At 44.1% G+C, this 27,757-nt stretch overlaps 1 protein-coding gene across 1 annotated transcript in view; it reads right to left on the reverse strand.

The window, feature by feature from the left end:
* Window positions 1–209: 209 nt before the first annotated feature.
* The window catches only part of AUG3 (HAUS augmin-like complex subunit), a 146,990-nt gene continuing 119,442 nt past the window's right edge, over window positions 210–27,757 (reverse strand). The window contains exons 13-19 of the mRNA XM_087676823.1: window positions 3,492–3,644; window positions 3,278–3,389; window positions 3,035–3,176; window positions 2,876–2,951; window positions 1,306–1,401; window positions 997–1,193; window positions 210–499 (exon numbers count right to left, since the gene is read on the reverse strand). Coding sequence (XP_087532949.1) covers window positions 1,065–1,193; window positions 1,306–1,401; window positions 2,876–2,951; window positions 3,035–3,176; window positions 3,278–3,389; window positions 3,492–3,644 — 708 coding nt within the window. The 3' untranslated portion in view covers window positions 210–499; window positions 997–1,064. The remainder of the gene's footprint in view (window positions 500–996; window positions 1,194–1,305; window positions 1,402–2,875; window positions 2,952–3,034; window positions 3,177–3,277; window positions 3,390–3,491; window positions 3,645–27,757) is intronic.

Raw genomic sequence — 27,757 nt, forward strand, 5'->3', positions numbered from 1 at the left:
AAGGTACCATTAGTACAGTAGCGTACTAAACTGTATCATACATTTCATTCCTGACAAGCATGACCTTCAGGGCGGGTGGTGAAAAAAAAGCTATGCCCAAATCATTGCTCATGTTTTCTTTTGCTCCGTACAAACCATTCTATCAACCATGATATTCATACCTTGTAGAGGAGTGCTTGATAACAAAGTAAAGGTAAATTGTGACACCATAATAGAACGATAGGCACACAAACACAAATAATTATGTCAAAACATACACATAATGGTAAAGTTGTGAACTTTTGGCGACTATCTTGTCTTCTGAGCATGTGTATTGACTAAGATTTAGAAGCGTATTTGTTGTCCACATGGTGAAGCATAGGATGTAAAGAGGAACTATTCCTAGGCTCTTGAAGATTGGCATGCATGTGTGTAAAAATTTGTTCAATGTGGGCAAATCCTTGCTGCTGTCAAGGTTTCTTACAATTCCAAAGAGGTGGTCCGTCTTCTGGATACCTTCCTGAAAAATCAATTTACAATTCTCCACATTAGTTGTGCCACAAACAAACCAGTTTCTAAAAAACAACAGCCTAAAACTCTCTGAGAGTCGTCGCTATAGCATCTGATGATTGCATAATGCTGCCCTTACATGGCATGCTATTTTCTTTAATGAACATCCAGTACCACAGTCTAATGTGATTGGGCTTCCTATATAAATGATAACAGCCAAGGCTACATGCAGCTTCTCTTCAAAGATCGTTTTAACCATTCACCTGAAAAAATCAGTCTTTACCAACCACTCTCTCCTTCATATCACATTGATCCTGCTATCCTACTTCATACAGCACACTACAACGTATACCATGAGCAATCTGAACCTTCATCCTGCATTTTGTTTGGATCAAGTAAACTGCTCTCACAAAGAAATACTACTCATGTTGAAACTAGTGGATGGACAAAACAGGGATTGTAGAATGTGCGTGTCCAAAAAACAAATTGGATGCTCTGGGTCCTGACCTGATGGAAAAGAAATCCTCCATCCTGGAATGAACCTTCAGAAGCAAACCAGATGAATAGCTGGCCACTCAAACTTGCAAGGACTTCACTCGTGCTGTGAGCTCTCTGACTTGATTTCTCAGCCTGTCTGGAGCACAAAAGAAGTCTACAAAAACTTGCCTTTCACGGCCCACTTCATGAGGATGGTGTTTGACAATCTGCACAAGGTCGCAAGCATGGAAGAAAACAAGGAAAGTGCTTAACATATATAACAACTGACATAGTATAATACCATAAGCTGGGGAAAGATGAGAAATTAGCCTTCCATACCTCCGCTTTTTCACGATGTTCGCGTGTCACTTCCTCTAAAGCAATTGACAATTGTGAGTTCACCTTCTCCATTTCTGCTAGCTCTTTCATTAGTGGCTGCAACATGGAATTGTAACAAGGAATCTGATCACAAACACTACTACAACTAACCAATGGCAGCATGACTCAGATCAGAGAACCTTTGAGACTAAAAGCGGCCTAAACCACAGCAGCAAAACAGACTATCCAGAAATACTTGGTCTGACAGTGTATGGGTATAACTAAACTAATTAAAGATTTGTTCAAAAGACTTCTGATGAAATCTGCAGGAAGATCCATGAGTCCAAGCCAGGAACTTAAATCTCTCACAACTGCTGACCACAAACCAGGGACCAAAAGTGTGGGCAGAATGTTGGGCATCATATCAACATGAAAATTTGGAACTTCCAAGACATCAAAACAGCCTCCTTTTTTAATTCTAGAAAAAAGATCCTAAGATTTCATCAGAGGCCTTAAAAGCATACAAACCATACTGAAAACAGAAGGATATATGTCTGGCTCCATATGGTGGCTAAGGAAGAACACAGGCAACCGTTAAGGTCATCTAAAACATCACACTTGCGCAGTTTGTTGATGTATTCCTTTTGGCCATTGAAGAAGGAAGTGCAAATTGTAAGCCAAGATTCTAAAACAGTCAAAATGTCCTTTGACATATAAGTTTTGATCTTAGAAAGTCTTATTGGGCCTTAAAATCAAGGAATATGTCACCTTGACAGTAATGTTGTTGCAGAAAAACTTGGCAAATTCATAATTGATTTGAAGAGAGGCTTTAGATGATTGAATGTTTGTGAGGCCTTGTGAATTGTCCAAACAGACATGCATGAGCTCATGGAGGACTTATGTTCAGGAAAGCTGGCCATCGATTCCATACGGACAGTCAAAGATGGTTTCTAAGGTCAAGTGTTTCACTCTTGCAACAGTCTGCTCACCTTCAAATGTTTTAGCACTGGAGGGTTCACATTAGTACACCTCCAAAAGTTTAAGCACTGGAGGGTTCACATTGGAACACAAAACCCGAAAACTGGGAGGGTCCACACTGGCATAATCAGAAAATAGTGAATACGCAGGAACTCATCATCATATCCGGCAAGTTCTCCCAGTTGTTCAATCACCATTTTGAATCAGTCTTTGGCATAAGTTCCCCAAAGGCTAGCTACTTCATCCAAATTGGACATTTTGGCAGCATTAAAAAATTGGACATATTCCCTTACACAAACCAATTTCTTGAACCAACCAATTCCAACAAGACCCATACACGGCATTTTACATAATACAGTGAAATGTTCAAGGCAAAGGTAAGTTAAGTCACATAAAGGTGTGCACCACGACACAAAATCAAGTTAAGCTGTAACTTCACATTACCTTTCCGGCCCTTTAGACCACTATTTGAAAGACATTTCCAACAGACTCATTTTGCCCAGTTTCCAGCATAGTGCTTAAGTTTTTATATGCTCAAAGAACCATTAGTTTTACCATAAGGAAGAAAATCGACTAGATGTTGGCAAATCAATCAACCAGCTCAAGGACATACCCAAGGACTTAAAACAGGCTGTGCCGTTGTTGACGAAGCAAAGAGAAGCTGCTGCATTCTTCTTATTACCTCACAACTGGAAAGTGTGAAAGATGACGAGCATGAGGTTGACAGGCAGCACATAACTCACATTATTTGAAATTGATAGGCAATTCTTACAGCTCATTTATGCACTTGCTCTTCTCTTCCATCAATGATATGTCGAGTTCTGTTTGTAGGTAATGCAATTCAGACTGCAGATTATTGATCTGCTGAACAAGCCCAGGAGCTGATACATACATTGACGAAGCCCCTTGATCATCTGTAAATGCTCAACAAGCAAGCACATGTTAACACCCAAAAAGAAAAATGTTTGTTAATCAAATTCTCCACAAATTTTTCAGGTTCAGCTACAGTACACACTTGCATGTATGTTGAGAAGATCCCTCACTCTATGTAAGAACACATCTCGATCATCTACAGCACCTTGCTCCTGGATTTCTGTTCCTGCCTGTATCAAAGCAGAGCATCTTTCCTGCCAAAGCAGAACATTCTATGCTGCATGAGGAATGGCGATATAAAATGCTTTCGATTTTCTGAAGATGTCTGCAGAGCTATAACTGAAGAGAACACTCACAATACGGCTCAAAGTTGCCTGAGAAAATGCATGAAGCTCCACCTCTATCACCCGTAAAAGCTCATTAGCACCATTCATTGTTTTCCTTTCGAGCAGGCATGCAACTTGAAGAAATTTATGGCGGGCTAATTGATTCACCAGATGGCTGATAAACTGCAGGAACAAAACACCAATTTCCAAGGAAAGCATTAAAATTTAGACCGGATTTCTGTATGGCAATGTTCTTAAATACTAAAAATTAGGCTGGGATCTTGTAACCAATTCTTCACAATTAATGCAACAGACCTCTAAGTCACCCACTTAGTTGACAGAGTTGGATTTTCTGTACTCAAGAGTATAAAACAGACCTGAACAATATTGGGATATCAGACAGTACAGCATATCACCAAAGGTGTCATTTGTACTGGACTAATTTGAAAGACCTGAACAATATTGGGATATCAGACAGTACAGCATATCACCAAAGGTGTCATTTGTACTGGACTAATTTGAAAGAATTCTCTTGTTTTTTCTTTCTTTTGCAAACAAACCAGCATAAGGAAGGATAAAGTCTCACACAATTCACATTTAGATGCACTATCTAGAAATCCTTTGCTGCTTCTAAGATTAATCAGGACCCTTCCCCTTACAGACAGAGCACTAATAAGAATGTAACCCTTTCTTGGCTTTGGAGATGCTTTGAGAAAAGAGTCAGAGGTTTCCACACAAGCATTTCAAATTGGCAAGTCAAAAACAATAAGGCGTGGGTTGGCAGTTTCACTCAGGTTTTTCCACATTGCAGGCTGCAGCTGTCTGAAATACTAGAGCAAGATGTCCTAAATCTGACAGGTGAAGCATATCCCAGCAGCAAGCATACCCATCCAATAGAGAACATTCTCCCACACCTGCACAGCAGTGATGACGTTTATGTACCCTATGGAGTTAAAATCATAATCTATTTCCCACATTAAGATGGGGCAATAAACCCTACCCACAAATTGTCTAGGTAAGGCCATGGTTGTCACGTCCAATGGCATCCGATTAGTACAGTCTGATGCTAGTACGGTACAAATTGGACTAATAAATCTTGGACCTACGTCGGATATTACGTCCGATGAAAGAAAAAATACATATAATTTAAAGTCTATGCTTAATGTTTGGACTTAAAAGTTAAATATAAACTTAGAGATTCAAGTCAAACGTAAGTGCAAAAGAGAGTTGAAACAAGACTCAAGAGTGTAGCATGAATAATGAAACCAACTTCTTTATTATGAGCTGGTTATGCAATCTCACACAAAAAGAATACAGAAATGGATTGAGATAAACGCCATCATCCATGGCTCAATCTCAATCAAGATACATAACTACTCTACGTGCTCATATCACTCTCGGCATCGAAGGTTGAAGCATCCTCGTCACCGCTTGAGGAGCCATCATCCTCCACAACAAAATCACCCTCACTAATGACATTACCCTCATCATCACACTCCAGCTCTCTAAGCTCTGTGTGAGAGGTAGTGATAGGTATGTCCTCGTGAGCCGAACTAGGAGTACTTCTCGAGCCACTCCCATGCCTTGTGTAGCATCCAAGGGCCCCATGAGTTTCATAGGCCCCACGTGCATCACGGGCAGCCAATGTGGATGCCGAAGTGGAAGCTCCATCACTACCAGCGCCAGGGTGAATAACAATACAGGCACAGCGTGCACGAGTGCGAGAGACCTGCCGGTCAATCTCCTCAAGCTCCAAGTAAAGCTCTCTAAAGATTTGCTCCTCCTCCAAGTCTCTCAGGAGTCGCACCTTTAAGTGTGCTAGCAGAGAGCTTGAGTGAATCCACATTTATCTATATATTTAAAGGTGAAAAACTTTGATTAAACAAATGAAACTTCTCTAAATATATTTCATAATCTATGAATAAAGTTATGAGCTAAAAGGTATAAAATTGAATATACGATACATGTCTTGCCATAAACATCTCATGCATGTTGCGTATCATGCGTAAATTGGAGCGACAATAAATTAGTCGCTTCAATTGTTGTGTGCTAAACTTATTACAAATTTTGGTGTGCAGCAGGGAATGGGCGGACCAATTCCTCTCACATGCACCCGACGAACAATCCTAAACCATGTGAAAAAAAAATCAGTTTAAACTTTAAACTTGCAAGTCGTAACTAGAATTAAATTGAAAAAAATGAGATTTTCAAACCTGTGCAAGAATTGATAGCCAAATGACTCCCATAAAAAAAGGGGCTTCACCAACGATTTCCACTTCCAACAAATGGTAGATGCGAAAGCGATGCTCCTTTGATCGCTATAATTGATGAGCTCTTGGGGAGAAAAGCACCATGGTGCTCTTATGCCAAAGCCTTTGAAAGAAAGGCATCGTGATTGGCAAGAACATTAGCATCCATTGTTGAGAAATGACAAATGATGTATGCTCCAGGAAGAGATCTCTTGAATCCCATATGCACAGTGAGGGGAATGAAACAACCCAACTACTATAAAGCATTGTACTTGACTATCACTTTCAAATGAGCAATGCAATATCATGATTCTTTGTACTTTCAGTTAGTGTCATTGTCATTATCAGTCTCTTACACAAGATTGTGTTTATGAGTCCAAGCTTCCATCTTGGAACCTAATTCACTTGTGTAACGTTTGGTTTAGTCATTGTCCATGTCACTATGAATCTAGTTTTCATATTTCAGCCTCCATAGCTCCCATGCTTTAGATCCATGTTTTCAACATGGTATTAGAGGCTAGAGCTCAGTCGAGCATGGCTCAGCTCTCCTCTTACTCCTCTCAGCTCTACTCAATCTCAGGACAGCTCAATTTGAATGCATGACTTCAGTTTCTCACTTGAACTCACACTCACTGTTTGGCAGCCATAGCAAGACTGGACCTGTAGCACTTGGAGCTCTTGGATCTCCTCAACCAGAACCTATCTCAGCCAGCTCTCTTCTAGAGATTTGTTCCCTTGCTCAAGACGCATCACTGTATAACATCAAAGGTCGACATTATACGCTCCCTGCTCCAGCATTTTGAAAAAACTCAGCTCGCTGAAATTCTGCGCCTGTCGCCATTCGTACTGTCTATTCTGCTCCTACACGCCGCGGTTCACTCTGTAGCTATAGGGCCTTCAAAGCTCCATATCCAAGCTCTCTCCCCATAAAATATTTCCAATAAATTCTTTTCCTACAAGCTGTACCAAAAGGGAAATCAGTAGGTGCCTACAAACCTTAACAAGGAAGCCATAGCTTCCTCATTTCAAGCTTAAAAATCTATTCAATTTCTCATCCTTCTCAGTCAGTTGGAGTTTCTGTCATTTAGATCTGATCAATTCCAGCAAGTGCAAACTTCAAGAAGATCTAGAGTAACCCACCTGAATTCAAGAAGTCCACCTCAAATCAGGTAACATCTAGCTTGAAATCACGCCAGTATCTCTTGATACTAGTGCCTCTTGGCACTTGTGTTTCTTGACACATCCAAGAACAATTCATTTGCTGGTTTTACTTCAGTTCTTGCAATGACAAACATGAAGATTTTTTATGTGGAATGCCCAACTGATTAAATCCCTTGTAAGCTTCAATCTCATTGTCAAAGGATAGACACTGCCCGAGTATACTCGTAGTTAGACCTCCTTCAAAATGTCTAAACTTTGTAGTGACGAGCAAGCGCGAGGATCGAGACACGCAAGGATTGTTAGCAGCAGAGAGAGCGACAGAGAGTGAGAGTAAGCACGATCTTTTTGGGTGCAATGACGAGTGTATCACTTTAGGTTTTTAGATATATATATATATATATATATATATATATATATATATATATATATATATGAAAGTACGAGTGCTAAGGGTGTGTTCACATCCGAGCACATTAAAAGACACGAGGGCCTTTATTCCCAGCAACCTCCCACCTAAAGGCAATGTGCCTTAAGAGGAGAAAAGAATCAGCTAAGTCTAGGTATGTACAAAGCTGAAGTACATATATCTATCCAATTCCCATCATCTGTCGGCAATGAGCAAACCGCTCTGCTGAAAGACCCTTCGTGAGAAGGTCTGCAAGATTATCATCTGTATGCACTTTGACAAGCTCACTGCTCTTACTGTCAAGTACATCTCTAATTAAGTGAAGACAGAACCATAGTGAAACTGCAACTGCACACTGCCAATACCTGCAATGTCACATGCATAGTTGTCCCCAAGATGGACAACACCATGTCGACCCCTTGTATAGACAGAGAACCACTCATGATGAGGGGTGACATGAAAGGAAGCACCTGAATCGAGAATCCAGGTATGCATGTCATCATCTGTATCTGAAAGTAAAGCATGTGCACCAAAGTGTAAAGAGACAAAGAGTACGTCATTTCCATTGTCGCTGTCATGAGTGACTACATTCGCTTCTTCAATTTTAGCACTGCTCTTCTTAGGTTGACCCTCTTTCTTCTCTTCCTTGCTATCATCCGTCTTCTTCCCTTTCCTTTCTCTTTCTTCCATCTGTAGCGGTCACGTTTAAAGTGACTCTTCTTGCCACAATGATGACATTCAACATCTTTCCCACGTGATTTATTGCGTCACTTGCTTTCAGATTTTCCTTTCTATTGTGATCTGCCCCTAGCATTGTTTTACCGATTCATTTCTTCCATGAGTAGAGCACTCTCTACATCAGCATACAGAAGAATCGCATTAGAATTACTCATAGCAATCCTAAATGTATCCCAACTCTCTGGAAGAGTGCCAAGTAAGAACGTAGCCTTAATTTCTTTATCAATCAAGAACTTCAAGACAACTGGCTGGCTGAAAATGGAGTTAAACTCACTCAAGTGAGTAGACATTCTTGTTTTCCTCATACAATCTCTGCAAAGGTGCATGTGTTTGCGCTCCGTCCATCACATCGAAAGGTCTCTACCCCCCGCTCCGTCTAATCACGCCGGCCCCCAATCGTCATTATGCCCCTCGCTTCGCTTGATCACGGCCCTCCTCGCCTCAACATTTGTTCCCCCCCCCCCCCCCCCGCGGGTCTGCTCGCCAAGCCTTCCATTCCACCTAGCTTTCCATTCCGCCCCACACGACTATCCCCTATCCCCCCCCCCCCCCCCCAGGTAGCACCGCGACGTGATTGGTAGTTCTCTCAGAAGGGCACGCAATGGAAACCTCTGGTCAAACGCCAACGTACTCAGCGAGTGCTCCCCAGTCAAACACCTTGCGCGTAGTTCTCTCTGAGGAACAGCTCGTACCCGTCCGAGCTAAGGAGCTTGAGCTAATGGAAACAATGATTTATGGTCAGGTAGTAGGACATTCCCCAGCCAGGGCCCAGCTTCAAGACTGGCTACACTCCACACTGCGCATCGGCACAGCGCAGATCAAGGAGACGGTCCTATTGGGCCAAGGGATCTTCATGGTCCGGCTCAGCTCGGCAGAAGCAGCTCGCGAGTTACTCGCCAGTTCACCATATGCATCCACGAAGGGGATCATATACATGGTCCCCTGGAACAAGGGCTTTATTGTGGAGGCGTTTGCACTCCACAACAGGTTTCTTCGGCACCCGGTTACCCTTCTTTTCCCCGGCCTCGTGATTGAGTATCGCCAGTTGGTGGAAAACTTTGGACGGCTTTTCGGCACTATCCTTCCCGCATCCTTCGTGGATGCAGTGACAGCTACAGGAGTCCTAAAGGTACGGGTGGCAGTGAGAGAGGTCAAGAATATCCCACAGTTCCTAGAGATTGAGGCGGACGGGCACTCCTTTAGGCAGCAGGTCATTGTGACGGGGCAGCCAGGGCAGTGCCTGCGCTGCCACGACTTTGGGCATTAGGCAGCAGGTTGCACATGTTTCGGAGCCAAGGTGACTCCACCGACAGGCCTGCAAGTGGACGCTGATGGCTTCACATGGGTCCAGAGATGACACAGAGAAAGACGGCAGGGGGGCGCAGCCAACGTCTCAGGCCCAGCCTCGACAGCAGGGAGCAGGTGGGCATGGAATGCCCCCTCGGCAAAGCACTTCGCTCCCCTGCCCACCCCACCCGGCAGGGCTGCAGTCCCCCCACATCCACCACCCACGCCACAGACTACCTATTGAGTCCCCATAGCCCCCACACCCACCTCCCTCCACATCCCATGGCCCCCCTCCCCACTGACCCTAGCTGTGGCCACAGCCCCCCACTTCCAGGACCACCAGCCCCCCCCCCCTCCACACCCGCCATGTACTTCCGTCCATCCCACCATCCCTCGATCATCCTCCCCCCCACCACCACCCATACCGAGCACCCCCCTGATCCGCACTTGGTTCAGGCGATCCCCCCCAAACCCACCCCCCCTCCTTCCACATGAGGTGATTAGCCACACATGCCTACATCCTCTTCGCACCAGCAGTCCTTCCCCTCCCATACAGCCACCAGCTCATCCATCCCTACCGCCCGTCACACTTTCCCGAGACAGGCACACCTGTTGCCACAGGATTTCTTCTGCAATGGCCCATGGTCCTACTTGAGAGTTACAGAGAGCGGAGAGTTCCCACTATCTCTAGAAGTGGGGATCTTCGTGATTCATAAGTCAAGGAGGGCCAAGGTCCATCTACTAGCACCACCGGATGGACCAAACTACACTTTTTTTCTTCACTCCTCTCACTCAAGGGAATGGATGACGACACAGATAGAGGAAGAGTTGAAGAGTTAGGTGGCGGACCACATCTCCCAGTGGATGGGAGAAGAAGGACTAGCATTGTTTACATAGCAGTGGCCTGATTGCATGATGGACATTAACTGGTGGGCTTATGCCGAGGTCCCTCACCTAAGCATTATCTTTCGAGCCCCTCCACAGTGGAGAGCTCCGAGGGATGTGATCGAGTGGCCCCTGGCACAGGCGCCCCATTTCTACCGGTGCATAGAGTCTTGACTCTCAGTATGGCTGATAGATGCATTGATAGTACCACCTCGAACTTCTATCACCCCTATGGTCCAGTCGAGGGCCACCATGGGGAAATGGAGTTCGCCACCCAAACCGGTGGCAAAGCGTACCTGCATGCCTCATAGCTACTCTTCATCAGCAACCTCCACGCTAAACAGATGCATGTTTGGGCAGTCACAGGTTTCCCCATGAGCTTACACCTTGCATCCTAGAATGTGAATAGCCTCCACTACAGTGGGGCACGTGGTTCCAGGAAATTGATTGTTTGGCGGGAGTTGCAGCATGCCCTTGCCGGATGGATCGACATCTTACTTCTACAGAAGCACAAGCTCACCCCCACCCAGGCCCAGTGGATAGAGAAGGTACTCCCAGGCAGTTTGCACACTTACTAGGAGCACGCCATAGGTGCCCACAGTAGGAGTGGAGGCGTATACACCTCTATTGTTCCGAGTCTTACCGCTTGTGTTCGAGACCACAAGACGATAGTGGCAGGGAGGGTGCTATGAGGATCAGAATGGATATTGGGGACTCATGCCTTGGATTCCTTAATATCTTTGCCTCTACGGAGGTTAGGGCCCGCAGCAGGTTCTGGGTGGAGATCATGGAAGGACTCCCAGAGGTGGACTCCTGGATTGTTGGAGGAGACTTCAACAACCTGGAGGCTTTGGAGGACCAGCAAGGCAAAGGGAGAAACTACTAGGGCATGCCCGAGGAGGAACAGGAGGCATGGGAGGTGTTTCTACTGGCAATAGGAGCACGCGATGCTTGGAGAGACCCTGCCTTCCACAAGAGGGAGAGGTCGGTGGACTTCTCTTGGGAATACAGATGGCTAGGTGGAGTCCTGCTGGAGCCATTGGACAGGTTTTATGTAGGAGAGTGGGGAGGCTCTCAAGGAGGCCAGATTGGGCAGTTGGCGGGCACCATGTTCTCCGATCATCGCCCGGTTCTCTTGACACTAGATCCCCCAGCATCTACACCCTAGATACACGATCTTATCGGATCCCTGACTCGATCTGTAGAAGGGAGGAGGTGACGAGACAGAGCAGATTTGGACCAGAGAGTGAGGCAGGAGGGGATAGATTGCATAGGAGGTTGCAAAGGCCCTAGCTGAGTTGAGCAGAATCTGCCAAGAGGCAGCCATACAAGCCAGGCAGTAGAGCTCGGAGGAGAAAGCACTCCAACAGGACCTTGCAGCCACGCAGAGATTATTACAAGAGGCACTAGGGGATCCCACTCTCCACACACAGGAGGTGCGTGCGCGAGCAGCCATTGCTAGCCTAGAGGACAGGCGCTTTGAGTTCTCTTTTCGCACCTCAACAGCTTTCTGGGCGCGGAAGGAGGACACGATGTGTAAGGAGTTTTTTCAAATGCACCAACCTCGCACCTCAGGAGAGCAGATACGCAGCCTCCAAGACTAGTATGAGAGGACCCATTCTAGCCCAGACGAGGTGATGGAGATTGCCCCCGACTACTATAGTCGCCTCTTCCAACAGGAGACAGTCTCAGCTAGAGAAGAGCGATGTAGACAGCAGGTCTAGGATAACATCCCGTCCCTCGTCACAGAGGAGATGGGATGCTTCCTACTAGCCTCCTTCACAGAGAAGGAACTAGAGAAGGCTTTCCATACACAAGACGGGCAGAAATGCCTGGGAGAGGATGGCCTCTCTAAGGCTTTCTTCACTACCTTCTGGGAAGTGGTGAAGGACCCGTTACTGATGGCCTTTCACGACATTTTCACTTCACGACAAATCCTAGGGAGTCAATCGGCAAGCCTTATCAGTCTTCTCCCCAAAGAGGGAGGCCCGTTGGAGCTTTCCCAGTGGAGACAGATCACCTTATTCTCAATAGCCTATAAGGCACTGGCAAAGATAATTGGTAGGTAACTACGCCCCTTGCTTCCAGACATCATCCATGACACACAGACAGGCTTTGTCCAGGATAGGAGCATCCTGGACAATGTACTGAAATTACTTGAGGCGATAGAGTAGGCCCAGTACAGTGGGCAGAGACTGGCCGTACTACTCTTGGATTTTGAGAAAGTCTATGACAGGGTGGACTAGGATTTCCTAGAGGGCACCATGGTGAGGTTCTGTTTCCCCCAAGCTTGGGTTTCCGAGGTCTCCGCACTTTACAGATCGGCCACCAGCAACGTTCTCATAGGAGGGAGGCAAGGAGAGGAGTTTTGGCTAGAGAGATCGGTCCGACAGAGCTGCCCCCTGGCCCCGTACCTGTTCCTTCTCTTTGCAGAGGAGGTGTCTCACTTCCTCAGGTCACGTGTGAGCGGATTACATGGACTCCGACTTCCAGTAAGAGAGGAGACCAAGTTGTTAGACTCAGAGTACGCAGATGATACAGCGCTCTACATAGAGGACGACGAGTTGATGCTGGAGAGAGTGAGGTTGGCTCTTGAGGTATTCTGTTCTGCAGCAGGAACAAAAATCAACTGGCGAAAGTCAGTTGGTTTCCTCACAGACCCGAACTCTAGTACGCAATGGGGCGTCCACCTTGGATTTAGATGGGTGAGAACTCAACATCACTCCCGCCCAACAGTTTCTTCCAATCCTCCACTCTATTCGGAGGAAGCTGACCTACCAGAGAATGGCTCGCCTCTCACTAGCCGGTTGAGCCCTGCTAGTTAACCAGATCCTCCTAGCGAGGGCCTGGTACATCGCCTCATGTTGGTGCTTCTCCTCCTCCTGTGTAATGCAGCTTCACCGCCTAGTGCAAAATTTCCTTTGGTCTGGGTATCAGATGGCTCCAGGGATTCCAGGGCCAAGGTGGCGTGAGCGACCATTATACGACATCGGTCAAAGGAAGGGCTTGGGATCATAGATCTAGAGTATCAAAGTATGGCCCTTCTGAGCAAGCTAGTTGTCCGCGGCCTCACACTGAGAGGGCAAACCTAGAAGGTCCTATTGCAGGAGGGTCTTCAGGACTGTAGACCGAGGCTTGGCAGTGAGTGAAGGTCGTCCCTGAGATGGATCTTCACGTCAGCCCAGATAACCCCCCCCCCCATATCACCCTTCCTACGCAGCTTGCTCCACGTGTGGCAGGGCCTCCGTAAGGCCCTAATCCAGAGCCCCCCAGGCTGCCAGGAGAATATAGACCGTCAGCCGGTGATTTGGAACCCCCAGGTCAGGGACCGGGAAGGGGCACAGATTGGCGAGCGCCTCTACATTCAATGGGCTGGTTGGGAGGCTAGCCTGGCTCCTACCATCAGGACATGGCAGGAGGTGTAGAGGATGGCGGTTGAGGAGGTGCTACAGCAAGTATCAAGCTGCCAGCGAGGAGTGGAGCCGAGGAGAAGGGAGATAAACGCAGCGATACCTCAGGAGTGGCTTGCTTCCCTGATCCATGAGCCGATAGAGCCAAGGGAGGTATGGGCCGCTAGGTTTTCACCAGCAGGCATCCCCCTACAGGTGGCAGGAAGAGTGGGTGGTGCTCCACCTGGGACCTTTTTCACAGTGCAGGAGAAGGGGCATCTGGCTCTTGACAAAGGGCAACAGGACGAGGGGATAGCTGTCCTTTCATGGAAGAGGATCCGGGTGGTTGGCCTTCAGGGAAAGACATGGCGGCTAGAGCCTTTGGTCTTTTGGCAGAAGCTTAGGGAGTGGCGCCTCTGGATCTGGGAAGGAAGGCCACTTGATGAGCTAAAGTGGGATCTAGGAGACTGGCTTTGGCCCGCCACTGCGGTCGCCAAGAAGCCACCGAGGTTCCTAGACTACACTGCCAGGATTAGCAGACACGTATTGATGCGGGAGGATATGGATTGGGTGCCGTCACGTAGCAGGCACTGGACAGAGCACAACGTCACGGAGCCATTTTGATGGACCTTCTAGTGTCGCCTATGGGACAGCTGGAGGCCGAGGAGGGTATCGTATTTTTTATGACTAGTGGCACATGGAGGCTTGGCGGTGGGAAGCTGGCTTGCCCAGATGCAGGCGGTGGGAAGCAGGCTTGGCGGTGGGAAGCTGGCTTGCCCAAATGCTGAACACGTCAGTCTATGGAAACTCCAAAGCACTACGTTTGGTCGTGTGAGGCAGCACAACTCATGTGGAGAGGAGTATACTGCATCCTGTGCCGCATAGCACCTAGCCTTGGATGTATCTCTTGGGGTGCTTTCTGCTGGCAGGCGGTCAGCCAGGGCCGTCACCTTCTGTATGAGGCCGGGATGCAAGATACGATATTCATTATCGAGGCAGGGCCGTGCGCAGTGGTGGGTTTAGAGGCTCTACCCATCCGCTAGGTACTGGAGCCCATAGCATACCACTCTTGAGGTATGGAAAATCATAGGGAGTCTTACTGGTTGGCATATCTGGAAGGCGCGGTGTCAAGTGGCTTTCGATGGAGAGAGACTTTTACTACAGGCGACCTTAGCAGAGCTCTAGACCTCCATCATCCACTCCCTTCGAGGCCGATGGGATCAGGTGTAGGGTGAGTCTAGGACTCGTCAAGAGCTCCGAGGTCATTTCATGCGCACTTGGGGCGGCTAGGACCTATTCTTTGTGATGCAGGCAGGCAGCCCTAGATGGCGATACACCCCCCCTCCATGGCTTCTTGCCCCTATCCCCCCCAGACCGCCTTGAGAGGCTTGTATATATAATGTATCTATGACTTTCACTAGCTCCAGCTTGGTCTGTTGAGCATGAGCACTTCTTTGTATTCAAGGTTTTTTTCTGGAGTAATATAATTAGCCACACTTTATTTGCAAAAAGAAAAAAGTGAGTACACATTCTTGTACCCTCTTTCATACGTAAATCCATAAGCTTTTTCAGCCAATACACTTTGCTTGTGGCACTCTTCTGTGCATACAGTTCTTCTAGTCGAGTCCAAATGGCATATGCAAAATCCAAACCTTCAATGTTAAACAAGGCATCAAAAATCGATAGCTCGATGGTTGAGTGTGCAAGCTCATTTAACTCATCCCAATCATCCTGTTCCATATCTGCGGGTTTTGCCCCTTTTGTTTTAATCGGCTTTTCCTGCTTCTTTTGCAACAGGATATTGTAGCGCTGCTTTTGCTAGACTGCAAAGTTATGTGCTCCTTCAAGCTTCTTGATGTGCATGAGATTACTACTGTCACTGCTGCCAGTCATGATTTTCAGCCCAAATGTGACCAAAAAATTCAGCAAATGCAGGCCCAAACTGTCACACAAGTGACCAAGGTACAAACAAGTACCAATAGCAATAAATGACCACGTAGAAGTAGAATTTTCAGATCTGTAAGTAAATTCTCAAAAGCACGAAACCATGTGCTACAGAATTCCACAATTGTTTACAGCTGTTCCAAGGGCAAATACATCACATTACATGAGAATTCCCAAATTTTAGCTGCAATTTCTGTTGTACATGTACCCACAGGCATTAAATTTGACATGCGCGGTCAAAAGCCCCAAAATTTTTATGCTCAAAGCGTCAACCATACATCTGCATTGTCTTTGATATACATAGAATAGGCCAATTTTGCCAAAATAGAGCAATTTCAGCAAAACCCCCCAATTTTTCCAAGTGCTAGGTGTCCAAATTGCATGGAATTAGACCCGCATGTACATAAAATGACCAAATGGCGCACAAATTTTTCCCAAACAGCAAAAGCCCCAAATTGCATGGGGTCCAATGTGCATCAATTTCGAGAAATTGCGTAAATTTGAGCCCAATACTTGCATGTACATGAAAAACCCCAAATGTCGGAGGCAAAATGTCACAAATCCCTGCAATTTCTGAGACAGATATCACTATTGTGTCTTGCTCCCATCAAATCTGGACAAATCCCCAACTTTCTGGCACAAATCTGCCCAAAATCCTGAATTGTGCTTACACGCACAAACGCCCGTCAGTGAGAAAAGGGCTTGCTTGCATGGAACCTTTGAGAAATTTTAAATTTTTTTGCAAAGGAAAAATGATGAATCTTCCCCGTTTACAGCCACCAGCCCTTCGCCTGCTCGTGTGACCTGCGTCAGACTAGAAACGACAATCGCCTGCTTGCGTAACCTGTGTCAAACCAGAAATGACGTTTTTTGACCTGCGCCTACAGCCACGTGACTGCGTCTAACCAAAAAGTGATGTTTGACCTGCACCTGCAACCACGTAACTGCCTCTCACCAGGAGGTAACGTTTTGACCTCCGCCTGCAACCTGGAACTATGGCCTGACGGAAACCTGACCTGTTGATCTGCACGGGCTCCATGAAGCGCGAACACCTTAGCCGCAACTCTAATACCAGTTTGTAGTGATAGGCAAGCGCGAGGATCGAGACACGCAAGGATTGTTAGCAACAGAGAGAGAGAGAGAGTGTGAGAATGAGCACGATCTTTTTGGGTACAATGACGAGTGTACCACTTTAGGTTTTTAGATAGATATATATATATATATGAAAGTACAAGTGCTAAGGGTTTGTTCACACCCGAGCACATTAAAAGACACGAGGGTCTCTATTCCCAACAAACATGAGAAAATAGCCAAGTTCAATGGAGAAGGATTTCATGCCTAGAAGGAGAAGACCATGTACCGCCTTTTGCAAAAGGACTTGTGGATCTATTTTTTGGATGATGCGGATAGCAAGAAGGAAGATAATGAAGACGAGTTCATTGAAGAAGACTAGCTCAAGACAAAGAAGTGGAAAAAAATGAACAACAAGGCTCTAGGCATCATTGCCTGGGGACTAAGTGATGATGTACTACATCATATCTCTGGCATCAGAGATGCTAGAACTGCTTGGGAAAAACTTGACAGGATGTTTGGTTCCCAAGCAAAGAATTCAAAGGTAAAATTACTCATGCATTTTTATAAAGTGGATATAAAAGACAATGCTTCCATGACCATACACATTAACAAGTTCAAGAGCCTAAAAACCCAGCTTGCAACTCTTAAGAAGAATATTGATGAAGATGAAGCTATAGCCATACTGCTTGCAAGTGTAAATAAGGATCCATACGAGAATCTTGTGTCCACCCTAAGCAATATTCCAAGTCTCTCACTTAAAGACATAGTTGTCAAGTACGATACGGTACGGTATGATAAAATACGGTACTAAATGGTACCTTAAGATTTTATAAGATACGGTATGATATTAGTACGAAAAAAAAAACTTAATTATTTTGGACTAAAGATAATAGAATAGATATTTCAAGTCTAAATAGCCATGCTATTAGAGTATATAATATGAGTACTTGAGGATAACATGCCAAAACCTAATGCTGCATGCGCAGGATGCGCTACTGCTACCTACAACTTATAACTACATAGATGGGAGTGGATACATCATACATGCATGATCATACAAATAAGAGAAGTGTGGGCTTGAGAGAGAGAAGGTTGAGAGAAATTGCTTGAGTCTCAAATAACCTAATCTCATAGGAGAATCATATTAATATAAGGAGCATTAGCTCGTTCCAAAGTGCAGTTTGAATGGGAAAGATGTATCCATTAAGTTGGTACCTTATGGTACTAATAGATAAGGTATGGTACCTAAAGTATGGTATAGTATCAAACCTTTCATGCATGGTACTAGTGCAACTATGGTTGAGAGAGAGGAAGAGGCTAGAGAGAGAGAGAGAGAGAGAGAGGAGAGGCTTGAGAGAAAAAAAGGGTGTGAGAAGCTTGAGAGAGAGAGAGAGAGAGAGAGGCTTAGGGGAGAAATAAGAAAGAACTAGAAGAAAAAAAAAAAGAAAGGAGAAAGAAAAAATTAAAGTTGTAGACTTAAAGGAGAGTGGCCAAAAAGAGCCTATTTTTTCGTACTAAATCGTACGGATACGTATCATACCATACCGTACGGATCAATCTGTACTATGTACGGAGACAACCCTGCTTAAAGATAGTGAGCACTCTCTTCTTGATGAAGAGAACAAGCAAAAGAACAAAAATGCAAAAGATGGTGTCCCATCATCTAGGAAAAATCTCTTATACACCAAAGGAGCTACTAGATCCAAAGGAAGAGGCCGAGGATTCAACTCCGATAAAGATCGGATGACATGTCATTATTGTGGTAAGATTGGCAATATAGCTAGTGAATGTTTCCACTGTAAAAGAGCACAACAAATGCAGAATAGTAACCACTAGAATCAGTTCATGAATGAAAGAGGAGAAGAAGAAGAAGATGCTACCGCCATCAACAACCACTCTAACAGATTGTTTTGAAGAAATTATATTTTTCATAGTGGATTTTTTGTTTCCCTTAGTTTATTTGCTTTGTAAAACAAAACCCTTACCAAAGATGTAAAGTTTCAAGCTTTAACTTAACTAGGCTGTCTATGAGCTAGTCTCCCGAGCCATGTTATCATGTAGAGGGAGCAAAAGCCAGCAAGTGTAGGAACTCATCATTTAAGGGGGAGTGTTGAGAAATGACAAATGATATATGCTCCAAGAAGAGATCTCTTGAATCCCATATGCACACTGAGGAGAATGGAACAACCCAACTACTATAAAGCATTGTACTTGACTATCACTTTCAAATGAGTAATGCAATATCATGATGCTTTATACTTTCAGTTAGTATCATTGTCATTATCAGTCTCTTACACAAGATTGTGTTTATGAGTCTAAGCTTCCATCTTGGAACCTAATTCACTTGTGTAACATTTGGTTTAGTCATTGTCCATGTCACTATGAATCTAGTTTTCATCTTTCAACCTCCATAGCTACCATGCTCTAGATCCGTGTTTTCAACATCCATAAAGAGAGGGCTTTTTGAAAGCGAGATGCAAGAGTACCGCACACCCATGTATTGGTTGCTTTATCCACTCCCATCTCTTCTTCGTCAAAAAGAGAATATTGTCTCTTTTAGGGATGGTATCTAAGATATTACTACAATAGGTGTAAGAGAATAGAGATTTAGAGGTGAAATTTCAAAAGAAAGAGAGTGAGACAATATGAATTATACATTCTAAAACTTTAAAAAAAACATGAATCATTTAAATAATAATAATAACAATAATATCATGAAGAAGAGGCCTTCCGGTCCAAGATGATCGATGATTGTATCTCCTCCATTGCATCTGCCATAAGATGATAGATGAGGCCAATAGTAGCCCTCTCCATGTCTGTTGTGCGAAGCACCTTATAGATGGGAGTGACAACAATGACAATGCCTCTAACATCCATCCATAATTCCTCCTTTAAGCAAAGCCTTTGAACGGCCTTTGCTTCCACTTGACTTAATATGGACTTCCCTTCAAGCCACTCCTTAAACTCATTTGACACGACCATTTTTTGTAGCTTATTGTGAACATCATAGAGACACTCGAGGAGAAGCCACATGATCGCAAACCGAGCCTTCGAGGGCTTCTTCAACTCCAAGCTTGAGTATGAGTGATAAATCACAAGAACTCGGACCTTGGAGTTAACAAAGCCAACAATTGTGCAAGAATCGTTGACAATCCTCGCCACCCACTCCAACTTGCCTATATCTTCCATAAGAAGATCTACACAATGTGTAGCGCATAGTGTCCATACTATGGACAGAAACTCGACCTCAAGTTTCTGCCCCATAGATACGTAATTCGAGGCATTGTTCGTGACAACTTACACCACATTTTACGGCCCAACCTACAAGATTATATACAATGAAATTAGAACAAATTTGAAAGGTTAAAAGAAAAGAGAGATTACAAGATAATGGATTTAGAAGTATTACCTCAATGATGGCTTGCCATATGTGCCGATACATGAACGAGCGCGTGGTTCTCCTTCCCCTTGTGCCCACATCTACCACTCGTAGAAAGTATGTGCCAAGTGGGCAAGAGACAAGGATGTTGATGATCCCTCTTTTTTTGCAGTCACTCCATCCTCCGATAGAATAGAGCACCCATACTTCACCGAACCGGCACACACGAGCTCAAGGGACTTGTCAATCCTCTCTCTCTCCTCATCGAGTTTCTTAGTACCCATGTCATTGTATGTGACACTGTACCATCCTTCCCATGGACCAACGGTGGCAATGGCTTTTACTATCCACTTTCATCGATCCACTTTGAGAATATGGAAAGAGAGATTCCACTCAATTATGATACGTGTAATCTCTATTTCCGCTTGCCTTTGCCTCTCCTCGAGAAAGAAGAGAGCACCGGAAACTTGCTCCGTTACTTGGGCAAGAGCAGTTTGTCTCTTGGGCATAGGTGCACCACTCAAATGGCTTTTTCTACATTGGATAGAAGAGGCCCCTCCAACAGAGGAAACCGAGATAGTTGGAGAGGAATCTTCTTCCACATCCGAGACCTCATGATCGGGAGAAATCACCTCCTCACTTGCCCTAGAAAGGCCTTTGCGTCACTCCAATGGCAAGTAATTTTGACCACAATCTTCATAGACATCGTCGGGAATACTGGGGCATGGTGTGGCCTCCCCTCCTAATTTACAAAGGTGGATAAAAAGACGAGTGACGAATGAGATTTGGAGCTTTGGGCAATACTTGCATTGCCACTTGCAAGTGTTGGATTTTTCCTTTACTCATTCAAAGTAGGAACAATGTAAGCGAAAGGCCTTATCAAGAGGGGATGCCATTGATGATGTATAGAGAGAGCCTAGAGGATCACGGGTGGAGGATGAGATGATTGAAGAAAGGAGTGGAAAAGGTAGAGAGCTAGAAGCAATAGAGAGCTTGAGAAAGTAGAGAGAGACTAGAGCTTGATGAAGGAGGTTGAAGGGTTGAGAGGTTAAGGGAGGAGAGAGCTTGAGAGAGTAGGAAGGATGGAGAGCTTGAAAGAAGTAGAAGGGGTGGAGAACTTAAAAGGATGAATGAGATGATTTTGGGGGGGGGGAGAAAGAGAGAGATTTTTATAGAAAGGGAGAGTGCTTTGGGTTTTAGGGTTGGGAGAGAGAGAGAGAGAGAGAGAGAGAGAGAGAGGGGGGAGGATGAATCATGAGAGAGGGAGAGGAAAGGAGAGAATTTTTTAAGTTGTTAGTTTAATATTTTAACTTTTCTCTTGAGTCTTTGTGTGAGAGAAAGAAAAGATATAGAGAAAGAAAAGAAAGAGAAAAATAGAGAGAAAGAAAAGAATAGAAAAGAGAGAAAGAATAGAGAAGATTCAAGAGAGAAAGAAGAAAGGAAAGAAGAAAAGAATGCACTGAAAAAAAAGGAAAAAATGGTCAGAAAAAGTGACCATTTGGGTGCAAGCATACGAGAGGACAGGGTACGGCACAGTCGGATTAAACCGGATGGGTCCACAGACGGGATCGGACGTAGTGGACGGGTCAGACGTGGACAACTCTGGATCCCATCAAGGCACATTTTGTTGCCAAAGAGTGTGTCCAATAACATGGGATTGCCTATGATGAGATGCTTGCAACCATTTCATGTATGACCGCCATTTGCAATGTTAAATTGCAGCATGCTTTTGATGTGATAGATCTTGGCTACTTGCACTACTATCTTTGCATACAATTTACTTCAATTGAGGGGGGCATTATTTTGCAATAGTGTAAGTACATTTGGTAGCTCCTTGAGCATTTTTAGATGCAAGACTACAATCCTATCTATACTCCAGTTGAGACAGGCCTTAGGTTTACTCTAGGGGATGCGAGAGATTCATTTGATGCTTCTCTTTATTATAAGGGTGTTGGCTGTCTATTGTATTTGTGTAATACATGGCCGAAAATTTAGTTGGGTTTTCTCAGTTGGAATGCTTTATGCAAAGCCCTAGTATGACACATTAGCAAGTAGTAAAATGTTTCTTTCGTTATCTTAAAGACTCCCAAACATTGGGCCTTTTTTATCCTAAAGGCAGTTCTCTTTGCTTGCATGCATCCATAGTAAATGATTGGGTTTATTGTTTTGAGATGTGGGTGTCCACTAGTGGTAATTGTTTCATGCTTGGTGAATCATGTATTTCTTATCTAAGCAAGAAGCAATCTACATTGGCCACACCTAGCTATGAGGCTAAATACAAGGCATCATTTACAGCTATATTGAAATGTGTATGGTTCAAATGCCTTTTTATAGATCTTAGTGTAGGATAGCAATCACCCATTCCTATCTATACTAGTAGTCAAAGTGACATGGCAATTGCAAGGAATCTAGTTTTTCATGCTTGCACTAAGCACATTGAGGTGCATTATCATTATGTTTGAGAGAGGCTCCTTGTAGGAGAGATTGACTTGGTTTATATCCTTACACAAGACAAATTGGCAGATGTGTTTGCACAAGGTCTCTCTAGAGAAGTTTGAAGCCTTTCGCAAGGCTCTAGGCTTGATACCATTCTGGTGTAAACACTCCCTTATCCACGAGTACTTTTTACCTTCTAGCTAGAGAAGGGTTTTTTCTCATGCGAACCCATGTTAGTAGGTGTGGTACTTAGTACCTTAGGGATTGTGCTTTCAAATCATTCTTGCATACTGAATGTGATATTCCAACACTCTCTTCTTTGTTGCTATTCACTTGTTCACTGTGAGAGAGTGTGTATACACACACGTGTTGCTAAATCCTAACCTCACTCATTACTAGGTGTGGTGCTTAGTACCTTAGGGATTGTACTTTCAAACCATTCTCACATAGTGGATGTGACATTCCAGCACTCTTTTCTCTTGCTATTCACTTGTTTATTGTGAGTGTATGCCTGTGCATGCGAGCTACTAAATCCTAAACTAGTAAGGTATGGGTATCCAACGGTCTCATCTATATTTATGCTTATCGTATTTTAGTCAATAACTAACAACCACACACACCAACTCAGGGGCCAAGACTTGGATAGTTTGGCACTCCCATATCAAATATTCCTCTTTGTTTGAACTTCACATTCTCAAACTAGAATGGAGGTTTCTTGTCTCGAGACAGAGTTATAACCTTCCTTGAGGCTACTATAGAGACAATTCATTTCTTAGGTTTAGCTGGATAAGTGTTTTACTCTTCTTTGTCAAATGCTTCTCCTCCCCCACTTCAACGTTTACATGATGGGATGAGAGGTGGTGCTTCCTTCTCCTTCCACCGTCCGGTGGTTTTTTTTTTTTTTTTTTTTTTTTGGGCGGGGGGGGGGGGGGGGGGGGGGGGGGGGATCTCATTCTCTTGCAAACCATAGAATTCTGGTCACTATATCAATGTATTAATGCATTTGACATCTTGATGTTAATGCTTGTAAAGGGTGCTTGGACAACTGCAAAATTCCCCCATGAAGGCATTGCTCAAGTGCTACCATTGCACTTTGCATACTATTTCCTATTTGTATAATCTATCCCCAATTGGGCATTTAGAACATCGTGCATGACATTACACCCTTTAATGAAATCGTACTTTTGTAGGTGAATCAACTACAGGCAAACTTTTTGCAATCTATTCACAATGATCTTAGATAAAATTTTATACAAAGATCCCATAACAAAAATTGGCCTCCATTACTTTAAAGATTGAGCTGATGGAGACAATGGGCCCTTCAGTTGGTCAACATATGTTGAGAACAACTCATTAGGCAAGCCATCCCAACCAAGCCTTTTCTTGTGGGGCAGATGGGACAACACCTCCTCGACCTCCTCCTTAGTAATATCTCCCTCTGTAAAATCCACCCATTCCGGTTTCACCTGGTCATGCACCATGCCCACAACATAATTGTAGGTAGCAAGAACCACAATAGTGCGAATTTCTTCTGGGCCCAACAAAGATTGATAGTACTGGAGGCACATTTGCATTATAGAGTGAGGCTCAACGATCACAATATCTTATCCAACAAGAGCACATTATTCTCGCATCAATATTTTTGGCGAAGATGAGCATAAAACTAATGAGTGTGACCGTTACTATCATATAAGACATCCAAATGGGCCAACAACTTATATTTTACATATTGCTCATCATGGAAAGCTTGTACTTTGCATTTCAATCTAACTGGTCAACTCATTAGATGACTCTCAAACTTGCTTCAAGGTGATAGATTGTTCCAAAGGGATTACAAATGCTATAATTCAGAATTAAATGCAAATGCTTGCTGAATCCTATAAGCTCTAGACAAAGCATGTGCATTATTTCGAAAGATTGCCCATGCTTTGAACCCCTCACATAGAACTCGTCTGCCCAATGAAGCTATCAATTGTAGCATGTTTCCTTAGAACTGATCAAGCAATAAGAAAGGCTGATAGAATCTCAAGGGCAGATGCTTGAGCTGGGCCTTGAACACATCCACCGAGTGATGAATCATTTCCAAGATCAGACGTTAATGGTCCGAGAGGACATGTTGTCTCTTCACCCACATATTAAGCACTGTCGGGAGGAAAGAATCACTCTCACAAACATACATCGTCTCCAATCTAGCCTAAGTTCCAGCATGTTGAACGGAAGGAAAGGTAAACCTTGGCTACGAAGGATGGAGCCATGACCACATATCTTGTTTCAATGACGAGTTAAAGCATCCCATATTTGACATTTGAGGCCATCCATCACAAAATGAGGTGAAGTTGCATGTTGCACATACTCAAAGGTATTAAAACCACCCATCACAAAATGCTAGTGGGCCAAAGAGAGACACTACAAGTCCACCCAAAGCTGTCAAATGCCCACCAGTCAAAGAGCGCCCCACCCCCCCCCCCTCCCACTACATAAACTCCACAATCACAAACCTGCCTCGAGCATCCTAATGAATCAAAGAGGGTTGCGAAGAAGTGTGAACAACAAGCATGACCCAAATCTACCAAGTGCTCAACCACTGAAAAATACCATTAAATCCTTATATACATAAGTGGAACCAGCCATTGCATGTCACTTGTGCTCCATTGCACATAAAATATCCCATTTTCTTGCAAAAATAGTCCTCCACAATCTATGCATTTTACTTCCAGACGAAACACCTTTAACATTTCATAAGGCTGTCCGTGTAATAGAATAGGCAAGAGAGCTTAGCTCTCTATAAACTAGCTAAAGAGCTTCCCTTGGTGGAAGCAATCGTCCTCAAGAATCAAAGCGCAAGGTAGAATCTAAAGGACTTTTTCCTCCCACACCTATTGTGAGAAAACAAAAAGATTGGGGTCTAGAATAAAATCCATTTCCCCTTTGAAATGTTTAAGTAACATTTTGTGGGGGGTATGGATAGGAGCCGAACGAGATTCCTAGCAAGCATGACGCTTCACCACTGTCACCCAAAGAGCTTCCCTAGAGGCTTGATCATGATAAGAGGGTCAAGGCTCATCCACAAGTCTACCATCAAACAAATTATTAAGTCCCACTTGCCCAGGAGGTGAAAGAGGAGATGCATGGTTCTCCCAAGACATAGGTTGAGGCTTTTGCACTTGCATATGCATCTCCTCTTCTAAATCCATATAATGCTAGTATTCCTCAAGATCATGATTACATTCAGACATAGTGTGTCTGAGTTGTCCACATCTAAAGTAGTGCCTTGCAAATGTCTCTATCTCAGGTCATAAAACAAGGGCTGCAACCCAAGAGCTTGAAAATGCATTTTAGCCATGTGAGCTTTACTAGTATCCCAAAGCAATTAGGCACTACTTCTATTTGCAGGAGCCAAGTGGGTTTCTACCAATACTTGCCCAATATAGTGCAAGACCAACAGAAGAAGCCGCCAAAGCTGCGAAGGGAAGTTCATGAATTCCATCCAAATAGGACAAGCCTATCTGAGTACATCTTGAAATTCCTCTCAGGGTTGCCATGGAACAACATTAACTATTTGGCCATTCAAAAAAAAAAGGAATACTTTGCATTATCTCAGCCCGAGCTTGTGGGGTGCAAGAGAGAACCTCAAAGAAACCTTTTGGCCCATTGTAAATGTCCTCCACCAAAGGACCATGTACTTCTTCATTTATATTGTCTACATGATCCCACTAAATAAGGTTAGAAATACTAAAGAAGACATTTTACCTTCCTCGACCAATGACTTCAAAGATATCTTTTAGAAGAGCTAAGTTATCTACTCCCAAACTGAGAACTTCACCACAAGGTAGAACTAATTCCTGGAGCTGAACCGATATCCAAATGACCATACAAAATGTCCATACAAAAAGGATTAAAATTGGTGGGAAAACTTCAGCTCCTTTGGTGCAAGGCAAACAAGTTTCCAATGAAAAGCTAAAGGCCATGTATGCAAAGGGACTATGCTTCAAATGTGGAGAGAAATGGTCTCCCGGTCATAAGGCAAAATGCAAAGCCAAGAATATCAAGGTAAGCATGATCTTTGAGGAAGATTTGGAAGTTGAAGCAAATGAAGGTAATGTATTTCAGCTTGAGAGACCATCCACTCTTGAAGAGTTGCATGACCATGAAGAGGACAGCCATGAGGAGTTTTATGATCCCATGGATGGTTTTCCATTTGACCCGGGTGGATATTATATGGATGATCCATGGACTGATCTAGATTCCTTAAAGCTATGCTCTATTTCCCATGGTGCATGGAATGGTCCCAAAGGGGATAATACCCAACACCTTAGAGGTTGCATCAATGGAAGAATTGCCCATATTCTTATCAACACCAAGAGTACTCATAGCTTCGTAAACACAAGGTCTCTTGATGGGCTGAAGTTGAGCACTCAAGAAATGCCTTCCTCTCTACGGATTCAAGTGGCAAATGAAGCTTATGAGAGCAGTAATCAGATTTTCTCTAATGCTCATATCACTTTATCTTCATTATGTACCACTTCGGCAGTCTTATTGCCTTGGAGATGGGCCCCATTGATGTGATACTTGGTTGTAATTGGCTAAAGGGTATTGGTAGATTTACTATGAATTTGGAAAGGCTGCAAATGGAATTCTAATGGCATGGACAGCAAGTTATTCTTCAAGGGATTGAGAAGAAGAAGTTGGAGGTAATCAGCCCCAAGAAGGTTAAGAGGGAAATCAATGCTAAGGCATGTATGTTCAATCTTCTCTTTGTCTAAGATTGATGAGGACCCTCTTCAAATCAGCCCTCTACATCTCCTAAGGACATGGATCCTTGCCTTTACAAATCGTTGGGAGATTATGATGATCTATTTTAGACTCCCTCTTCTCTTCCTCCCAAACATGAAGTGGATCATCCCATTGACTTGCTTCCAAATACCAAGCCTATCAATAAGTCTCCATATCGTCTCCCAAAGGTGGAGAGAGAAGAAGTTAAATGCCAAGTAAAGGAATTACTTGAGATGGGTCTCATATAACCAAGTCAATCTCCATTTGCTTCTCATGTTCTCTTGGTGAATAAGAAGGATGGATCATTCCGCATGTGCATAGATTATCGTGATTTGAATAAGACCACAATCAAGAATAGGTATCCAATACCAAGAATTGATGATCTCTTGGATGAGTTGAAGGATGCAAAGGTCTTTTCAAAGATCAATTTGCAATCAAAATACCACCAAATACGTACGAAGAAGGGAGATGAATACAAAACATCTTTTAGGACTGAAAGTGGACTATATCATTTTATCATTATGTCATTTGGTCTTTCAACCGCTCAAGCCACATTTCAAGCATAAAATACTTCA

This window comes from Lygodium microphyllum, chromosome 4 (assembly GCF_053477565.2).
Source record: "Lygodium microphyllum isolate KBCC chromosome 4, Lygodium_microphyllum_v1.1.10, whole genome shotgun sequence".
Lineage (NCBI taxonomy): Eukaryota > Viridiplantae > Streptophyta > Polypodiopsida > Schizaeales > Lygodiaceae > Lygodium > Lygodium microphyllum.